Here is a 17979-nt window from a genome sequence, read left to right on the forward strand (position 1 = left end):
TAAGTGGTGAGCGGGGTGGCTCACCACTTGTGTCAATCACACTAGAGTGCGACATGAGTTGGCAAGGCAACTCAGTCCAGGGTGCCTAAACCCCCTCCCACACCCCCTGTGGTACCCAGACAGAATGGCACCACTTTGGAGGGCTTCTGTGCAGAAGCCCGCCAAAAGTGGAACAAAGGCTCGACTCGGGTTCAGGGTTACTGAAGTGAACCTAGACGCCATTTTGGCGGCGAGTTCCGGCAAAAAATCCCAACCGGTGAATTTATATTAATTAAATAAACCGGCGGTATCTTTAACATTGCACCAAAAAGTGGTGCTTCAAAAACAATGGGAAATCCCATTGGGAAATATACCGGTGGAATATTTCCGTGGTATCCACTGCCACCAGCCAGAACTCGGCGAGGGGGGACGGGACAGTACCCCCTCGACAACAGACCCAGGGGCAATCTAATTGCCCCTACCAGTACTTCCACAGTAAGATGGTTTGTACTGGTTAAGTTCCTAAGTTAAGACTAGTAAAGTCAATGGTAACTTTACAGACCCAGGGAGACAGTAGTCAGTCCCAGGGTGTGGAGTCTATGTTTGGGGGTCTCTAGGACACCCCTGTGCTACTGCACTGAGGGTGCTGTGTAACACATTCAAAAACCAATGATGGTCTATGGGGAAGATTACCCCCTAGCCCATAAGCACATAGCAAGTCACAGAAAACACTCTCAAGTCATGTCCAAGAGTGAGGGTAAAAGAGTCTCAACTCTTGGCAGGAGAAAAAAATAAACCCCACAAAATCCAGCAAAGCTGCTGGGGGACTCACTAGGTTAGGAAATTCAGCCTAAACAGAGAATTCTTCCTAACAACCACCACCAGCTAACATCAGGTATTTCCTGTGCTTGAGATGGATTTCCACATGAAAATAAGTATCCTGAAGGTCCAATGACACCATCCAATCCTGGAGTTGTAGGGACTGAAGGATCTGAGAAAGTGTGACCATCATGAACTTGTCCTTCCTGAGGAACTCGTATTTCAATTCCAAGATGGATCTCAGTCCTCCATCCTTCTTGGGTATTAGGAAATATGGTAAGTACCATCCTTTATTCCTCTCTGCTACAGGTACCGGCTCTATAGCACCTTTCACTAGCAGGGTCAGAATTCCCTGCACAAGGAGCAGATCTGGAACTGTTAAAGAATGGTTCCGAGGTATATGAATGAAGGGAAGGCACCCAAAGTAAGGTCTTGCCATTCTTTCAGATGCTGAGACAGTCTGCCTCCTACTGAGGTTTCGTGACACAAGACATCCAATTTTGAGGCGGCTGAAGCAGTGGCGGTTGGTAAAGATGTCCCCGTTTGAGTAGGCTTTGCACCTCTCCCTTCACAAGGGTTTGTTTGTTTATTATTTGTAGCGCGCGCCAGACCCGAGGGTAACCGGGCGCGATGTTCAAGAATACTTTAAGTTTTACAGGTTACACATGTTTACAGATAGCAGTTACTCGCATATAATAGTTACATATTACAGGACAGTGAGGAAAATATACATTGTACACGATATGTACAGTTGGAAAGTGGAGAGTATATACAGTTTTATCCAGATGTATGCAGAGTTTGTCTTGTTGGTCAGTAGTTATGTAGGCATAGGGATGGTTTATAGGTAATTTTCTTTGATCCATTTGATGCAGTTAGATCTGAAGTGAGAGTAGGATTGGGAGGATCTTAGGCCGGCCGGGAGGGAGTTCCAAAGCTGGGCAGCTTTGACCGGGAAGCTATTTCCTCCGGCCGTACTTAGTTTAAATGGGGGTATCACTAACTGGTTGGCGTAATAGGAGATTTTCCTATTAAATCTTGCAGTTAGATATTTGGGCGCTAGATCGTTAATGCTTTTGAATGTTAAGGAGGCTGTTTTGAGTTTAATTTTGGCCGCTGTGGAGAGCCAGTTGGATTGTCTTCTAGCCTCCGATATATGCTCTCTTCTTGGAATTCCTAGGGCAGCTCTGAGCATTATTCTGTAGTGTTTGAATCTTTTGCAATGTATGTTTGTTGGCCCCTATGTATAGTGCATGGCAATAGTCCAGTTTCGATAGCACTAATGCTCGAGCAAGGGTGAGGCAGTTGGCGGTGGATAAGTATGGTTTTGCAGCTCTGATCAGCTTGCATGTATATGCGGTGCTGGATGCCATTGCGCTCACTTGTTTGGTTAGGGAGAGGCAGGAATCAAGGTAAAACCCTCATGTTTTTACCTCTTTTGCTACCTTGATAGTGTTACCATCTATGACGAAGGAAGAGTATTCATCTTTTAATCTTTTGATATTTTGTGTGTTCCCCAATATGATTCTGTTTTGTCATCATTCAGGCATAGTCCATGACTGGCCATCCATGCCTGAATGATGAGGTAAATCTTGTTCACCATCCCCTGAAAGTGGAATGAGAATCCGAGTGTCATCCGCATAGTTAGTGTAGGTGACACCCAGATTGTCCAGATCGAACAAGGGCTTCGTGAAGATGTTGTACATAGTGGGGGAGACACAAGAGCCCTGTGGGACTCCACATGTGATGGATACAGGATCAGCTGCAGCAAAAGTAGAGAAGACCCTCGTGGTTCTACCGGTTAGGAATGATTTGATCCATGCAATGGCATATGTGGAGAAGTGGGCAGCTGTTTCTAGGTGGGTGCAGAGCACGTCATGATCCACCAGGTCAAATGCTGCAGAAAGATCCAGTAAGAAGAGTAAGGCCATCTTTCCGGAGTCTCTCAGCTCGTCGACCTGGGTTTTGAGATCGATGAGCGCAGTTTCGGTTCCGTGCTGGGGTCTGAAACCTGATTGTCTTGTGCCTAGAAGATGGTGCAGCTCCAGGTGTTTTGGAATCTGTAAGTAGGCTACCCTGTCTAAGATTTTTAACAGGAAGGGTACCGTTGTGATAGGCCTATAGTTGGTCGGGATGGATGGGTCCAATGTTTGTTTTTTAAGGAGGGGGAGGACCCAAGATTGTTTAAGGTTATCTGGTATGGTGCCTGATGCAAAGGATGCATTGATAAGCTTGGAAATGAATGGGGAAAGGTCTCTGGCCGCGTCTTTTATTAGTTGGGCTGGGCATAGATCGCCTCGGCAATTGGAAGGTTTGAGTGAAAGTATTAGCTTTTCAGTTTCAAGTATAGTTACTTTCTTGATCTGGTTTAGTGCTGGTTGGTAGTTTACCTCTTTGGTTGGTTGGAGGTGGAATATTCTGTTTCTTTTTCTCAATTTTTGTTTGTAGTGTGGCTATTTTGTCATTTAGTGCTTTTTGGATGTTCGAGCACCACATTTTATTTTTGTCACAGTTATCTTGAACAGGAATAGGGTTTTCTATTTCCTTTAGTATAAGGAATAGTTCTTTTGTTCCAGATTTAGCCTGCAGTATTCTATTGTTGAAGTTCTCTTGTTTTGCTTTCTTTATTTCATTTATTTAGGTCTTAGAGGCATTGATGAGTGCAGTTTTATTTGTCTCTGTTGGGGTAAGTCGCCAAGCAGATTCGCGTTTTTCTAATCTTAGAGATTTAAGGTGAGGGGTAAACCAGGTGTTTAGGTGGGCTCTGGGCTTGCTTTTTCTCAATTTCAATGGGGCGATAGTATCAAGAGCCGTAGACATGGTAGAGTTGAATTCCTTTACCAGTGATGAGGTGTCCAATGTAGAGAGTTTAGTGTAGGGAGGATAAGTGGTAGCAATTTTTCTGTGGTTATAAGTTTATTTCTGGTTGGCAAAGGGGGGGGGGGGCAATGCAGTTTCCATAGGTTGGGCCATGTTAACATTTAGGAGGAAAGTTATCAGTGCATGATCTGTCCAGATTTGTGGGGTGATATTGACGATTGTTGCATTACAATTATAGTCAGCAACCTAGTCAAGTATGCAGCCTTTTTCATGGGTGGGTTGTAAAAATGTTTGGGAAAAACCTAATTCTGAAATGACATTAGTGATATTAGTTGCTTGCAGGTCTTTAGGGTCATTGTAGCCTAGGTTTAAGTCTCCCAGAAGGATGGCTTTAGATGGGTTTTTTAGGTTGTTTGAAAGGATCGTGGAAATGTCCTCCTCGAACGTACCAATAGGGCCTGGTGGTCTATAGATAAGGTGTATATTGATAGTTTGAGAAGGTGATGTTAGGAGTTTAGCAGTTAATGATTCGCAGGATGTCAGAGCTTGCTTCAATTTTTAGGGTGAGATTATTCTTAGCAATAGCAGCTAGGCCACCTCCTCGAGAATTGACTATCTTCTCAGAGTTTGGTGTAATTAGGGGGTAAGGGCAAGCATTAGGGCAGGTCCTGCTGCTTGGTGCAGCCAGTTTCTGTTATGGCTAGAAGGTCACAATCCCCTATTTGAATAAGATCCGCAATTTCGGTGGCATGTGCTATTAGTGACCTCGCATTAATGAGGGCACACTTCAAAGGGATGTTTAGTTTTGCTATGGTCTGGGTGGCATTACTTTTCTTTTTTGATGTGCTGTTATTAGCATTGGACTGCTTATTTGAGAGGTTATTGCAATGGAGGTCAATGTTTATGGGAGGAGTGTTTCGATTGTTGGTGTTAGGTTGGAAATCACTCATATTACAAGAGGTATTGGCCAGTCTAGCTAATGGTTCATAGATTTTAGGTAGTCGAACGTAGTTTGGTGTTTCTACTCACAGTGTCACAAGGGAGGTATGTTAGCGATTTGTGGGTGATAGGTGAGTATATAGGCTGATGGCTAGGCTCTAGGGGAGGAGTTAATTGGCACTCATCCACGGGTAGTATACCCTGTGATATAAATTGGGGTTGGTAGTTAACTTTTGGCATTATGGACCAAATGGCTGATAGGTAAATAAGAGTTTGAATCATTCTAACCTAGTTTTAGGCACGAGCGATTAATTTACAGGAGTCTGGTGGAGTAGAGCACAATTTTGTAGTGCACAGGATTGATAACGTAAAAAGGCTTAGTGAATACTACTTAGAGCTATGACGAGCTCCACATGTAGACTCTGTCTGGGTTTAGAAGATCTAATGTATGCTAGGTGTAGTATACAGTCAGCAATGCAATATAACAACGTGCATGAGCAATAGTCGCAGCAAAGTCCACTTAAATTAACAAGGTCTCACTAGGGCTAGACAGTATTGTACAGAGCATCATCAAAGTTCATCTAAGTTTAAGCATTACACTATAGTCTAGAATGCATGAGTCAACAAGGCAGACAATTCTGGGAGTAGCCTTAATATAAGTAAATGAGCATCATCAAAAGTGCGTCTAAATTTAAACATTACGCTGTACACTTGAAAGCATGAATCAACAGGTAAGCATCGTTATAAGTGACGCAGGCCGACAAATCCGGGAGTAGCCTTAATAGGGGTGGGTGAGCGCTAGTGAATAAGGCCACAGGCTTGTAGCGTGCTACATAACCGAAGCCACTCGGTACCGGCATGGAAGTCGTAGGGCATATAGGCCACGTGTTGCAATGCTGGTACGGTCAATCATGAGCAGCGTAATACGTGGCAGCAAGTGATTGTTCCACACAGGTAAATGTGTGGTGTCTTCTTTTACCTCTGACCAGCCATTCCGCTCGCTCTTCCAACTGAGTAGTAGCGAAAGGATTTACCCTCCAATTTTGATTTTGTTTATTTATATAGCTCTCCAAGACAGAGTCAACGGTATCCAGGTGCAGATTAAAACCCTCCAAGAAGGGCCACTAGGGCGAAAGGGCCAAGACTGCCCAATAGCAGCGCTCAATGATTTGGCTTTCGTCTTCAAGGTCTGCAGCCTCAAGGATTTTGTCATTGCTGCCAAAAAGCAGAGATCCATCAAAAGGCATGTTAAGGAGTCTAGCTTGCACATCTGGTGCAAATTCAGATTTCCGTAACCACGCAAATCTGCGAATTACGCTGCTTGCCGCCATGGCTCTGCTGATAGCAGAATACACACTCGACTGAAGACTTGCACATGGCTGCTTTGCCGTCACTAACAATAGCCAAGAAACCGTCTTTCCTCCCCTTCGGGAATATGCTCAGCCACCATAGAAATGCAGTCCCATAGAGTAAGGCACATGTGGAGTTGGCGGAGTTCAGAGACGTGGTCCTCGCAGAAAATACTCTCCTTGCCCATCATGCATCTACCCTTTTGTCATCCTTATCCAGGGGGGTGGTTGAAACAAGTGTATGAGCGTGATACAATTAAATATCAACAAGCTGTCTGTTTTGAGGTTGCAGTAGCTGACTGCAGCACCAGACTTTCTGGGGGTGGGGTGTTGATAAATAGTTGGGGTCACTACTCGATGGGAAGTATTTTCTTGTCAAGTTCTTGTTTACTGCCTGACTTTACTCTGGCGACTCCCAATTGGCAGTCAGAACAATGTGGAAAGGTAAAATGGGATCCTCTTGCGGACCCTTATCAAAGATGTCTGTTAGATCATCCTGCTCTCAAGGGGATGGTACGTCTACTCCATCCCAGGTAATTTGCAACCCTAGACATCAACTGCTTATATGAACCATCTGCATATTCATCAGAGTCAGGTTTACCAAATTCTAACTCTGGTGAAGTGTCCACTCCACTGGCTGTTTGTAATAAAGGTCTTTTAGCTGATATAAAGCTATCAGGGACATTTGGTGTACCATACTGTAACCCAAATGGCGCATCATCAGAATGTGCATTGTCCTCATAAAGAGGTTAGTGACTTAAGTAATCCTTTCTAGGTAAAGGAGTGTACTTTATCTGGCAAGGGTGTCTAAGGTTTCAAAAATGTTGAACTCAACGCTTGAGGATTCGAGGTCTTCAATGAAGTTGCCATTGGTGTTGTTGGGCTAGCTGGCGTCGATGGCCTAGACTTCTTTGACTTGCAGGATTCTTCGAGGATTTCTCATTGTGTCTAGACCTCTACGGCTCTCATGTGGATCTGGACATCGTCCAGGGCTTGAGGGCGCAAAGGATTTGGCTCGTGGAAGGTGCGGTAGGAGCATGGCTTGTCGAGGGATTTTGTTTTTAAAAAAATCTCAGCATTTCTAACCTGAATGCTTACCATTCTGCAGGAGTGGAGGCCTTTGTGGGACAGGATATAGCTCTCTCATGAGAGGAGTCGGACGAAGAAGTCGAAGTGGGCGACTTATGGTGCCTCTTCAATGACGACGAGTGGTGGTAGCCACTCCTTGACCTTTCCGCCTTAGAGGCTTGCCTCTCGCATCGTCCAAAGGTTTCTTGGATGGGGATTTCTTGGGATTTATAACTACCGCCAATTTCCCTTTATGCTCCTTCAGAACTTTTCTGGTCATCGATTGGCATTTCGAGCAGGCCATGGTCTTGTGCTCCACACAAGAAACACCACAAGCATACTCTATGCAGATCTTGGAACCGCAGTCTTGACACTTGTTAAACCCGGTCTTCGGGTGTCAAAGAAGTCTTCATCTTTGTATCTTTCCCTAATGAAATTAAAGCGTTCCATAGTTCTCGAAGCATAAACGGAACTGAAGCCAGGGGGCGCTGTGCATTCTCTATATACACACACACACACCTTCGATGACATCCTCGAGACAGAGGTCCTCGAGGGACAGAGTTGAATGCGCCCTCTCCCAAAAATATTTTTCAGAAGGAGCTTAAGATGGAACTTGAATATCAAAGATGAGAAAGACGTGGGAGACCAATCCATTCTAAGTTGCTATTTTCGACACAAGGAGTGCCGCCGAGAAAATTGCTACTTAATGGAATCTAGGGTCTTGCAGGTGTTCAATTCCATTTCTGCGCACCGAGACAAAGGAAGCATTGGTGCAGTTGCCATCGGTTGTATGGCTTTAGGTCTTCAATGGGTAGAGCCCAGCAGTACTTTGCCGTGCGATTGTAGATTCAAAAAAGGTGAATAGACTGGACTTTCCTTCGGCATGCTTATCTAATGTTTTTAGGGCGAGTCCCAGCATTGACAAAAAGGTACAGTGCAGATGGACCCATTATCACAGCTCCTGGGAGCAGGATTTACACCTAGTTCTCAATCAGGAACCCTGCATCATTCAAACATTGAGGCCACCCAATCTGGGATAGTTGCCACATTCAATCGCCCTATGCCAAAAAAAGAAAATTCCGAAGCAGCTAGATATTGAATATCGAAGAGCAAGAATATGTGGGAGGACAATCCATTTGAAGTTGCCATTCCAAGTTACAGTTACAGCCTGGCGAAGCTCCCAGTTTTGATGGGAAATGCCTCCACTCTCTGCAGAGGCACCTTAGAAGAGGCTCCCGTTGTGAATGTGTGGGTATCAAACAAGCTTGAATGTTGAGCTGGTGCAGTGTGCATCTGGCATCACCACTGCAGGTGGTGTCCCCAAGAGCAGAGATGATATTAAATGCAGACAGAAGTGAGGGAACTTCGCAGTCCAGGCCTGTAAAGATGGCAACATCCGGAGCGAACAAAGTATGCTTAAGGTTGAGCGTCTGAGGCAGTATTGGTTGCTGGTAAACTGGGACGATGCCCTCCACATATGAAAGATCAGGCCCGGAAAACATGGAAATCAATGTATTGCACGTTAGAGAATATCAGTTTGAAATCAAGTAACTGCACCTATACAGCACAGCAATTGACAGTACCTCAAGTGGCTCTGAATGATCACTTATTCAAATTCTCTTTACTCTTCTCAGAACAGAAATGTTCACCACTGATTGCTTTACTATCGTCACAGGTGGTGCGGATTGAGCCGTCCGATTGTTGACATTCGACCATCTTTTAGAAGAGATGTTGCAGTAGACTGTTCATCGACAAGAACGTCAATGACACGTGCCTTCGCTTTGCTTCATACATGCAGGTGTTGGGACGTAGATTAGGCCGTCCAAGTGAGATACACAGACAATATATTACCTAAGAACAAGCATATTTCGGCTACCAGACATTCACTGGCTCTCTGTCCAAGACAGGATTACATTTAATATCCTTGCCATCACTCACAAATGCCTTGCCAACAATGCACCAGCCTACAATCAAATAGTCAAAACTCAGACTAACAGAACTATCCGAGCTTCATATTCTAACCTCATTGCCACACCTAGATATAAAGGAAAGAAAGCTGGGGGGTGGGGGAGGTTTCTTGGGGTGTCTAGTGTTACCATTGTAGCAGCCTAACTGTGGAACACCCTCCTACCCCAACTATGAAACGACCCATCCCTCTGGTCATTCCGAAAATGCCTGAAAACTAGACTTTTCAGCCTAGATTCCCAACTTTGATCCAACGGTTCCCTGAACAGGTGACTGTTCTCTCCCAACCACCACCCTTCATCACTCCAATCAGTAGGCCTACCTACACACCCATCGCAGTTGGCAAAAAGCTCAGTCATACATGCCATGTCGATTCCTTTAATATTTGCACTTGTACACTGCCCTTAATATCTGTATACCTGCAATCTGTAAGTCTGTAACATGTCTGACTATAATTGTAAATCCTAAGTTTCTCTTATATAACCATTTGCTTAAGATTTACAGCCTAGATGCCTCTGGGTTATGTGCGCGATACAAATGCCAAAGAAATAAACACTACCGATGAGCCTCCAAGATTAGACTTGGTTGACAACTTGATTACAGACAATGAGTACCAACTTGTTAACAAGAGCTCAGAAGAAACAATCTGTCAATAGGTGCCCCAATGACCAGGAAGGCTCTGAAAGAACTTCAGAGCAAGCCTGGGCCAGGCCGTTGCTTTTCGTCCCCAGTCTTGCCTCACAGAAGAGCATATTTCTACAGTCCTATCCCTTTTATTTGAATGGAGTAGCTTTTCTTTAGAAATGCTGAATTTGAGCGCTTATGGATTCAGCCTCTGGTCCTGGGTAAAACCCATCATTCAACCAAGTGCACACACATGAGCATGAACTTGTAAAACGGTCAGTTTTCCACTGTATGAAGGCACTTTATACACTAAGTGGATATTTTTAAGTCACACCACAAGCATCCATTCTTCATGCACACTCCCAATGTTCATGACATAACTTCACGCAATGCAACCATAAAGCAAAGATGGTTCTGGACCAGGCTCCCGCTGTCAATGATGGGCCGAGTGGCCTTCGCTAAAATGATAGCGTTACCACGCTTCTTGTACTTCTTCCAAAACATCCACTACTATATACCGGCCACCTTTTTTCAGCTGCTGGGCATACTACTAAAGGACTTGGTCTTTGGGGGGGCGGGGGGGCTCCAGACACAAGCTCTCCCTAAGCACATTCATGCTTCCATATAAGGCAGGGGGAGTTCAGCTCCCTGACCTAGAGCTATACTTCCTGGCAGGCCAACTCACCTTCGTGGCCAAATGGCTCGCTGATGACTCCACCTTAGAGACCGATCTCTTAAGCCACTTAATTGCACCGGTACGACTGAAAGAAATTCTCTGGGTCCGATGGAAGCATTCAGCGAAAGCTCCCCTGCTCATCCAACTGGGCCGTAAAGTCTGGGACAGAGTACCAAAGCTGCAGAAGATGGTGAACCCATACTCCCCAGAGAAACCACTCATTGCTGACACCTGCTCTAACAGAGATGAACTGGCGCTAACGAGACTATGGGAAAGACACAGTGTCTACACCTGGCGGGATATGCATGTGGGAAATTCCTTCCGGAAACTAGACTCCCTAGTAATCGACGATGGACTCCCCAAAGGCCAGCACCACCGCTACCGAAAAATCAGAGGTGGTAAAACAGAAATGGAGCGAATGGCCAGAGGAACCAGAACCGGATCCGACCCTAACCCTACTGCACAACCTGGGAGACAGCTGGAAACCAACCTCCAGGATATATGCCCAGCTTACAGACAGGCCTAACCCCAAGAGTGAAACTCTAAACAGTTTGTGGTAAACCGATCTGGGAACGAGTATTATGGAACAGGAATGGGGATGAATCCAACAGTAGCCCAGAGAAGTATCGAGAAATGCCAGACTCAGATTAATTCAACTAAACATTCTCCACAGAATTTACATGACCACCAGCAGAATCGCAAAATTCAGCAGACCCCCGGCCCCACTATGCCCCCGATGCAACTCAGAAAAAGCAGGAACGGCACATATGTTCTGGAACTGCTCCAAGATACAGAATTTCTGGACCAAAATTGAACAGACATGCAGGAGTGTGGGCCTGACCTGCTACAAATGGACACCTAAGGAATGCTTGCTAGGTTCCTACCTTCGGATAAGCAAGATTAGGCACATCGCCAAACTAATGGACATGGCATGCATACTAGCCAAACAAACAATTGCCATGACATGGAAAACCCTCAACAGGTCCTCGCTACGCCAAATGGCTCAAGGAACTGGAACACTGGTCAGAAGCAGTAACTAGGCTATGGGGAGAAAAGATAACCAGGACCGGAGGAGGCATTTTCCACCCGTCTGATAAGCCTCCATGAACAATACCACTCTGCCTAAAGAGCAGGACATACAATTGGAATCACGTCCCGCGACAACCCAACCTCCCCCATCCAGGAGATGCAACTCCTCCAAAGACAGCCCAGTACCTGTACCAATTATCCGCCAGATCAACTCCAGAAGCAGATAAGGGACTGCTACGACCTTCGTTGTTTGTTTAAAGTTATGTTTTGGTTAGGCATTCCCCTCCCCCCCACCCCCTTCTTTCCAACCTCAATTATTTATAATTTATCCATGCCTGTTGTATATTTGAAATGCCAATAAAAACATTTTAAAATAAAACAAAGCAAAGATGGTAATTAATTTTATTCTTTAACTCAAAAGCAGTAGAGTGCTGTAGAAGGTGTAGATACCCAGTATTTAGGCTGGCGTCTTTAACAGTAGAGCAGTACTATGAGCTGCAGTCTGTGCATCCATTGGGATTAGTCCATGGTCAGGTGTTGAAAAAGTCCCATTCTGATGGAATTGTGGGGGCATTCCTAGCCATTGTCATTACAACCTGTACGAAACTGCAGATACCTCATTATTACTTTTTATTCTGCCATATATATCAAAATCCTAGTTTTAAATATATCATTCAACCAGGCTGTGCTTTGGCATGATCTCACAGACATTTGCATTCTCTCCTTTCTAAACTTACATTTCTACTTCCACCCTCTGCGAAGTGCTGCAGGTTTTGCTGGCTCATTTTAACACTTCATGTTTCCTTCTCTCCCCCTCTATTTCTTCATTATGTACAATATTGTCCAAAGTGTAGGATGTACAAAAGTGTTAGAAAAATAAACAACTGTTGGTAACAAAGCTGCAACCAACTAGCTGATGTTAGGAGCCCCCACCATCCAAAAGGGTACTTTTAGGGTGAGTTTAATGAAGTAAAACCATGAAGCATATATAGTTTGTTTCAAAACACAGATCAGATTTGTACAGACTGGCACCAGTGGTCTAAACCACAGTAAGTCTGTGGTAGGCTTTGAGAGGTTAGTGAAACGTCCACCCACATTTGTTACATCAAGTCACGCCTGCAGCAGGCAGAGAATAGCATCTCAGAAAGCTCTTACGCTAGCACTGAATTATTGGAACTCCAGGTACTGTGTGAAAAGTAAAGGCATCAGCTCAACAAACACAACAAAACTAGTATAGAACTTACTTGAAGTACACTATTCAAATAGCAGGTGTTGCCAAGGTTGCTCAAGCCTGCAAACGGTAGAAGGGCCTCTTTCTTCTCACAACAACCAGGGGCAGATGGCTGTGGTGAAGGAACAACCTGGTCACTATCAAAACACAAATAGATTATCATCAAGATGATAAAGGTGCATTTCTTCACAGCAAACATTCCTAACCAGCTTTCCAAACAATACAGAGACAATTAGATCTTCAACAGGTGCCATGTGCAAAGACAGGAAAGTCAGATTATCAGGTGACTACAGAAAGCTAGTTTATAGACCTGTCCAATGATGGCTATTAGTAGGCAGCAATCCTTGTGGTGGTTAGGGGGCAGAAGGGACGGGGGAGGGGCAAGGGTATATTGGGATGCATGTTCAGATTACCGCCCCTCCCAGAATGCATAAAGGGTGGTGTAGGGGGCAGGGGGACATTATATAGGGGGAACTAACCATTGGCTTTGCGATAGTTTTATGCAGAATACATAAAACTTAGTTTAATAGTTTCATGCACTTTATAACATGAACTAAAGAGGTTTTCTAGAGTAGGTCTGAATCCTTGCATGCCATGTTGGAGACACAGAACGAGGCCTCATCTCTTGCTTGATTATCACATTCGATTCTCAGGCGCAGCAAGGAACACGCACCCACTCATAAATGTATCTATTTAGGCCTTTGAACAATGAGGCAGGAATGCGTGCAGCCAAATCTGCAAAGGGCTGCTGTCCAAATCTAGTGGTAAATTCACCAAAAATGGAAGGTACTAAGGTGCATTGGACAGCGTATGCAGATGTTGTAACATTATATGATCATACTCCTATAGGACTTCAGCATCTGCCGACTGCTTTCAAAGACTATATTAGTATAAATGCTTTAAAATAAACTATAGCAAAACAGTGATTCTATGCTTGTCGAATAAGAAAAATCCTAAAAAACATGCTTGGTTTTTAAGCCATGAGAAATTACCTACAAGTACTGCCATAAGGTACCTGGGATATCCCGTATTTGGCAATAGTAAGAAACTATCGGGCATACATGGATGGTAAAACCAATCCAATGATAGCACAGCTTCGCAAAATAGATTTAAAATTCAGTACATTTTCCTTATTACCAAGCATACGCCTATACAAAAACAAAATAGTTGCACAGCTATGTTATGGTACGCAACTAGCGCCTCTATGGTGCTGGGGCGAGGTGGCAAGGTATGAATCCAGACTGGTAAAATCAATGGTTAGATGTTTGCCTAAATGTGTACCCCTTGCAGCGATTCATTACGAACTCTGATTGTTTTCAATTAGAAGTGTAATAGAATGGCAGAGACTATCACTTTACAGGAAACTGATCACCGGTAAAAAACAACCCTATATGAAATCATGTGTAAAGGCATCAGGAGTGGATCTCGTTTCAAAATCTCTTAAAGATATGATGGAAGAATCTAATACCGTTCTTGATAAATTGGAGGTTCCTCTTGAGCTGCTTATTTCAAATCCGATAAAGGTAACGAAATTACTGTTCTACTCTGACTTGAATCTTACTGTAAACAAGGTTTCAAAATCAAAACTGTATATGCATTTAGTATCGCACTGTAAAAAGACAGGGAAGCCTGAACCATATCTGAGCAAATTCCTTGACAGAGCGTGGAGACAGGAATACACTAGATTCTGTTTTAATGTGCTCAAAACAGGGGAAATAATGGGACATAAGAATTGGTGACATTGGAAACTCTTCGCTGTGTAGATTCTGTAAAAAAACTAAAAATAAAAAAAATGGAACCTGTGAAACATTAGCACATGTTATGACAGAGTGTGATGGGCTAAGGAAGGAACGGATTGACAACTTTAGCAAATATGTACCGAATACGGAACGAGTTGATTTGAATCTCTTATGGTTGGATATGTCACATGGCAAAAGAGTGAAATTATAGTTGGCTGCATTAAGATTCTTGAAGAACTTTTGTGGACTACAAAAATAAGATACACGAGTAAGGATGTATATGGTCTTTCTTTTCTATCGTTGTTAGAGTGTATGTCATCTTCTTTCTTCTCTTTTATAATAATCTGAGATAGCAGCTTTTTATGTATGTAAATATTTTATTTGTATGTCCTTAAACATTTTTGTAAAAAAAAAAATTGCAAAAAGTCATTACAGGGACGGAAATGATGGCCCGGCAACCCGGTTGGAATATATGTGCAAAACCCCTGCTTTTATCAAGACAAAATTCTGAAGTATCACAAGGAATGGAAAAAACAAAAGGAGGTATGTTTAAGCCAGAGCAGGGGATAAACAATAGAACTTAAGTCATATGTACACATTTTTGGCAGCCCAATGTAAGTGAAAACATTGAAAAACAGAAAGGAGGCATTAGAATTATGAAAAATGGTGGAGGATTTGGAAGATGGGTCCACAGACTCCCTAAAGACCATGAGCGACTTAGTCACCCCAAGTGCCCCTATTCCCGTTATTGCTACTGTTCCCCTCCCCACCCCGCACCGAGGTAGATCAGTGTCCGCAGTTACAGTGTTATCCTTCACGTGCTGTGTCAGGATATATGCACCCCACATGTTTCCTTGCCTGCCAGAGCTCCCCCGCACCCACGCTGGCCCAATGCCACAAGCTTCCCAACCCCAAAGCGTCTGCTGCTGTGAGGGGAAAGCACCAGCAGGAACCAAAGCAATACCACAGAAGTTGGTAGATGCACGAAGGAAGGTAGAAGGCATACTGGCACAATTAAAATTAGAAAGGAGAGATGGACCAAGTACATATGTAGGAACAGATGAATGAAGAGCAGGGGATATTTTGTTGCGGATAGTACAGCCATTTTGTTAGTTTATTTGATAATGCGCACCAAACCCTCAAGTAGCTGGGCACAGCAGTTACAAGAATATTTGAAGCTTAGTTACAACATAGGAATGGAGTACATATTTTACAGTGCAGTTTATATGCATAATGCATGTAGGAGGTACAGTGCGAGAAAAAATAGGTTTGGTGGTAAAAAACATAAGGAATCACGCCGAGTATCCTAGGATCAGGAGTACAGATGAGTAATACAGGTAAATGCTTTCTAGACGTCCTTAGAGTGAAGCCAATTCAATAGGTTGCGTCTTAATCTAGAGTATGGCTGATCCACTCTGAGGGCAGTGGGGAGAGTGTTCCAAAAAAGAGCTGCTTTGACTGGGAAGCTGCCACTGCCAGCTTTGGCAAGTCTAAATCTTAGAATTTCTAGGCAAAGATATTTAAGGATGTGCACAGAGAAGGAAAGAGAAAAGGAGGCGGCAAGAGAAAGTATGGACTATGGTACGGTCAATGACTAATAGGACCGTGCGTGAGGGAGAGAAGAGGAGGGGGATACTGTACATGAGTTGGAGGGAGGATGAGCAGCCACCTGTGATCTCCCCACAAGTACAAAGTTTGTGAGGGCCTAGATTGCAAAATAGATACGGGTGTATGGCAGTGTCTAAGAGGTCGGCGACAGGAAAGAAAAGTGGGGAAGGCGATAGGAGCAGTTTCCATTATTCCACAAGGAACCTGGGAAAGCGCAGTATATACCATAAGCCCATATGGATAAAAATCTCATGAAGGCACTCCCGTCTCACTGTTGGAGCGTGTAAGTGGATATATGCTTTTGAGAAGCAAACAGCCGGTACCACTTTGGCTGCAGGGGATTTGGAACGCCCGTTTAGATCGATACTGAGAGATCAGGCTGACGACATTTGGGTTAAAGATGGGTACCCAGGTGTGAAGTTGGGTGACGATAAGTCATGATGAAGCACATTTAGGCCCCAAGTATGGGCGCAGCTACGGTACACATATCCGGTTGCAGAGGGCGATGTGAGAAGAGGATCCTGCCCAATATATACAAGAGATGTGGAGGGCAGAAACCGGAGGCTCTTGTGATCGAGCAATTCATTTTTTTCTAATAGTTAAAAAAAAAAAAATTGAAAAAATGTAAAACACAGGGCTTCCGAAGAAGCTACTGTTACGCTCACTTGGTATCCACAGGGACACCACCCAGCTGGGTTACTCGCTGGAAGGCTTCTCAGCTTTGCCCTGATGTGGTCTGCGGGGAAGGTTCTGCCTGAAAATACAGGAGGACTGTGTTCAAGGCTAACCGACCGACTGGGGCAAGTATCCTCCCTCCACCCCAGTATGATTTCAGTCCCTCTGGCGCCCTCTCCTCACCTTATGGTTGAATTAGGCGTGCTCTCCGTCCTGCCTTCTTTGCAGGGGTGCGTTGTCTTTCATGGGAGAGTGCGGTCCAGTTACTTCACCGACGCCGGCTCGCTTGATATTGTTCAGGTAGGTCTTATTGCTGTTCTTTAGTTTTATTGCTATCCTGCATGCCTTTCTTTGTTTAAAATGGCTCTTTTCTCCCTTAGGTATGCAGAGCTTCAGCGGGGCGAACTGGCTTGGTTGAGCCCCGCTGGTAAATGATGGCGCATTAAGAGCGCTATGATGCGGTAAGCAAGCGCTATGCGCAGCGCTGCGCAGTCTTGTCTTTGCTAACCTGTGTTTTCCTTCCTTGTAGGTCGCTGTGTTCTACAGCGTGAGTGGACTGTCCGGAGTGGTGCCAACCGAAAGGCGACCAGCCAGGTAAGCCTTTTGAGCTATTTGTAAATGTCTCTACTGCTTTCTTTAATGTTGCCTCCATCTTCCTCTTTCAGGTCTTTCTGTCCAGGAGGCGTGCAGATTCGAGGAAGCTGTTCTCAGTAGCTGCAAGTGTTTAAAGATGAAGACTGCAGGTAAGATGGTGCTGCTAATGATGTTCCTTTTGTCTCCTTGCAGGTTCTGCTTCTCCGAGGTTCGAGGGAATAGCTGGACACTGAGCGTCACGTTGCAAGCTGCAAAGTAACGCGAAGCGTGTCGTCTTCATGGGTGTGGTTTAAATAGCCCCAACAAAAATAGTACAAGTAAAGTAGTCCCAGGCTACCACACCCAAAACACTAGACCGCATAGCTTGGTTCTTAGGAACCAAGCTATGTGGATGCCTCCATGTTGGCTGACAATACAATAAAGTAGTTCCCAAGCACATTGTTTTTCATGGTGTATGAGCCTGGCGCCATAGGCGCCAGAACTGGCCCCATGAGGGCTTTTGAAGAGGATGCCAGGCTCTAGAGGCCCGAGTCCTGACTCCACATGGCCAATGGGTTTGCCAGAGGGGGTTTTGGGCGAGGGTTGTGACAGCTACAGAAAGCACCTGACAAGATAGTTGGGATTGAGGCAAAGGGCTGGGCAGAAATTATTATACATCATTGAAAACGGTTGAAAACAGGAGAAGGAAGCCACACAGAGAGCACAAGTGGAGGAAGCGAAACTGGTTCAAAAGAAGCTAGCAGAGTTTGCATTGGCGGGGACTGTAGTGACTGTGCCGATAGAAGGCTCAGCAGAGTTTAGGGCGGTTCGGGTGATGTGCGTGCGGCACACGTGTGGGGAGGTGAAAACGATTGGGCAGGTGGTTAT

The 17979-nt window shown here is 44.6% G+C and overlaps 1 protein-coding gene across 1 annotated transcript in view; it reads right to left on the reverse strand.

Moving 5' to 3' along the window:
- Positions 1–17979, reverse strand: part of USP1 (ubiquitin specific peptidase 1) — a 219495-nt gene that overhangs the window by 148803 nt on the left and 52713 nt on the right. The window contains exon 2 of the mRNA XM_069642031.1: positions 12510–12633. Coding sequence (XP_069498132.1) covers positions 12510–12633 — 124 coding nt within the window. The remainder of the gene's footprint in view (positions 1–12509; positions 12634–17979) is intronic.

The sequence above is a fragment of the Ambystoma mexicanum genome, chromosome 1q, assembly GCF_040938575.1.
Source record: "Ambystoma mexicanum isolate Mex_15411 chromosome 1q, UKY_AmexF1_1, whole genome shotgun sequence".
Taxonomy (NCBI): Eukaryota; Metazoa; Chordata; class Amphibia; order Caudata; family Ambystomatidae; genus Ambystoma; species Ambystoma mexicanum.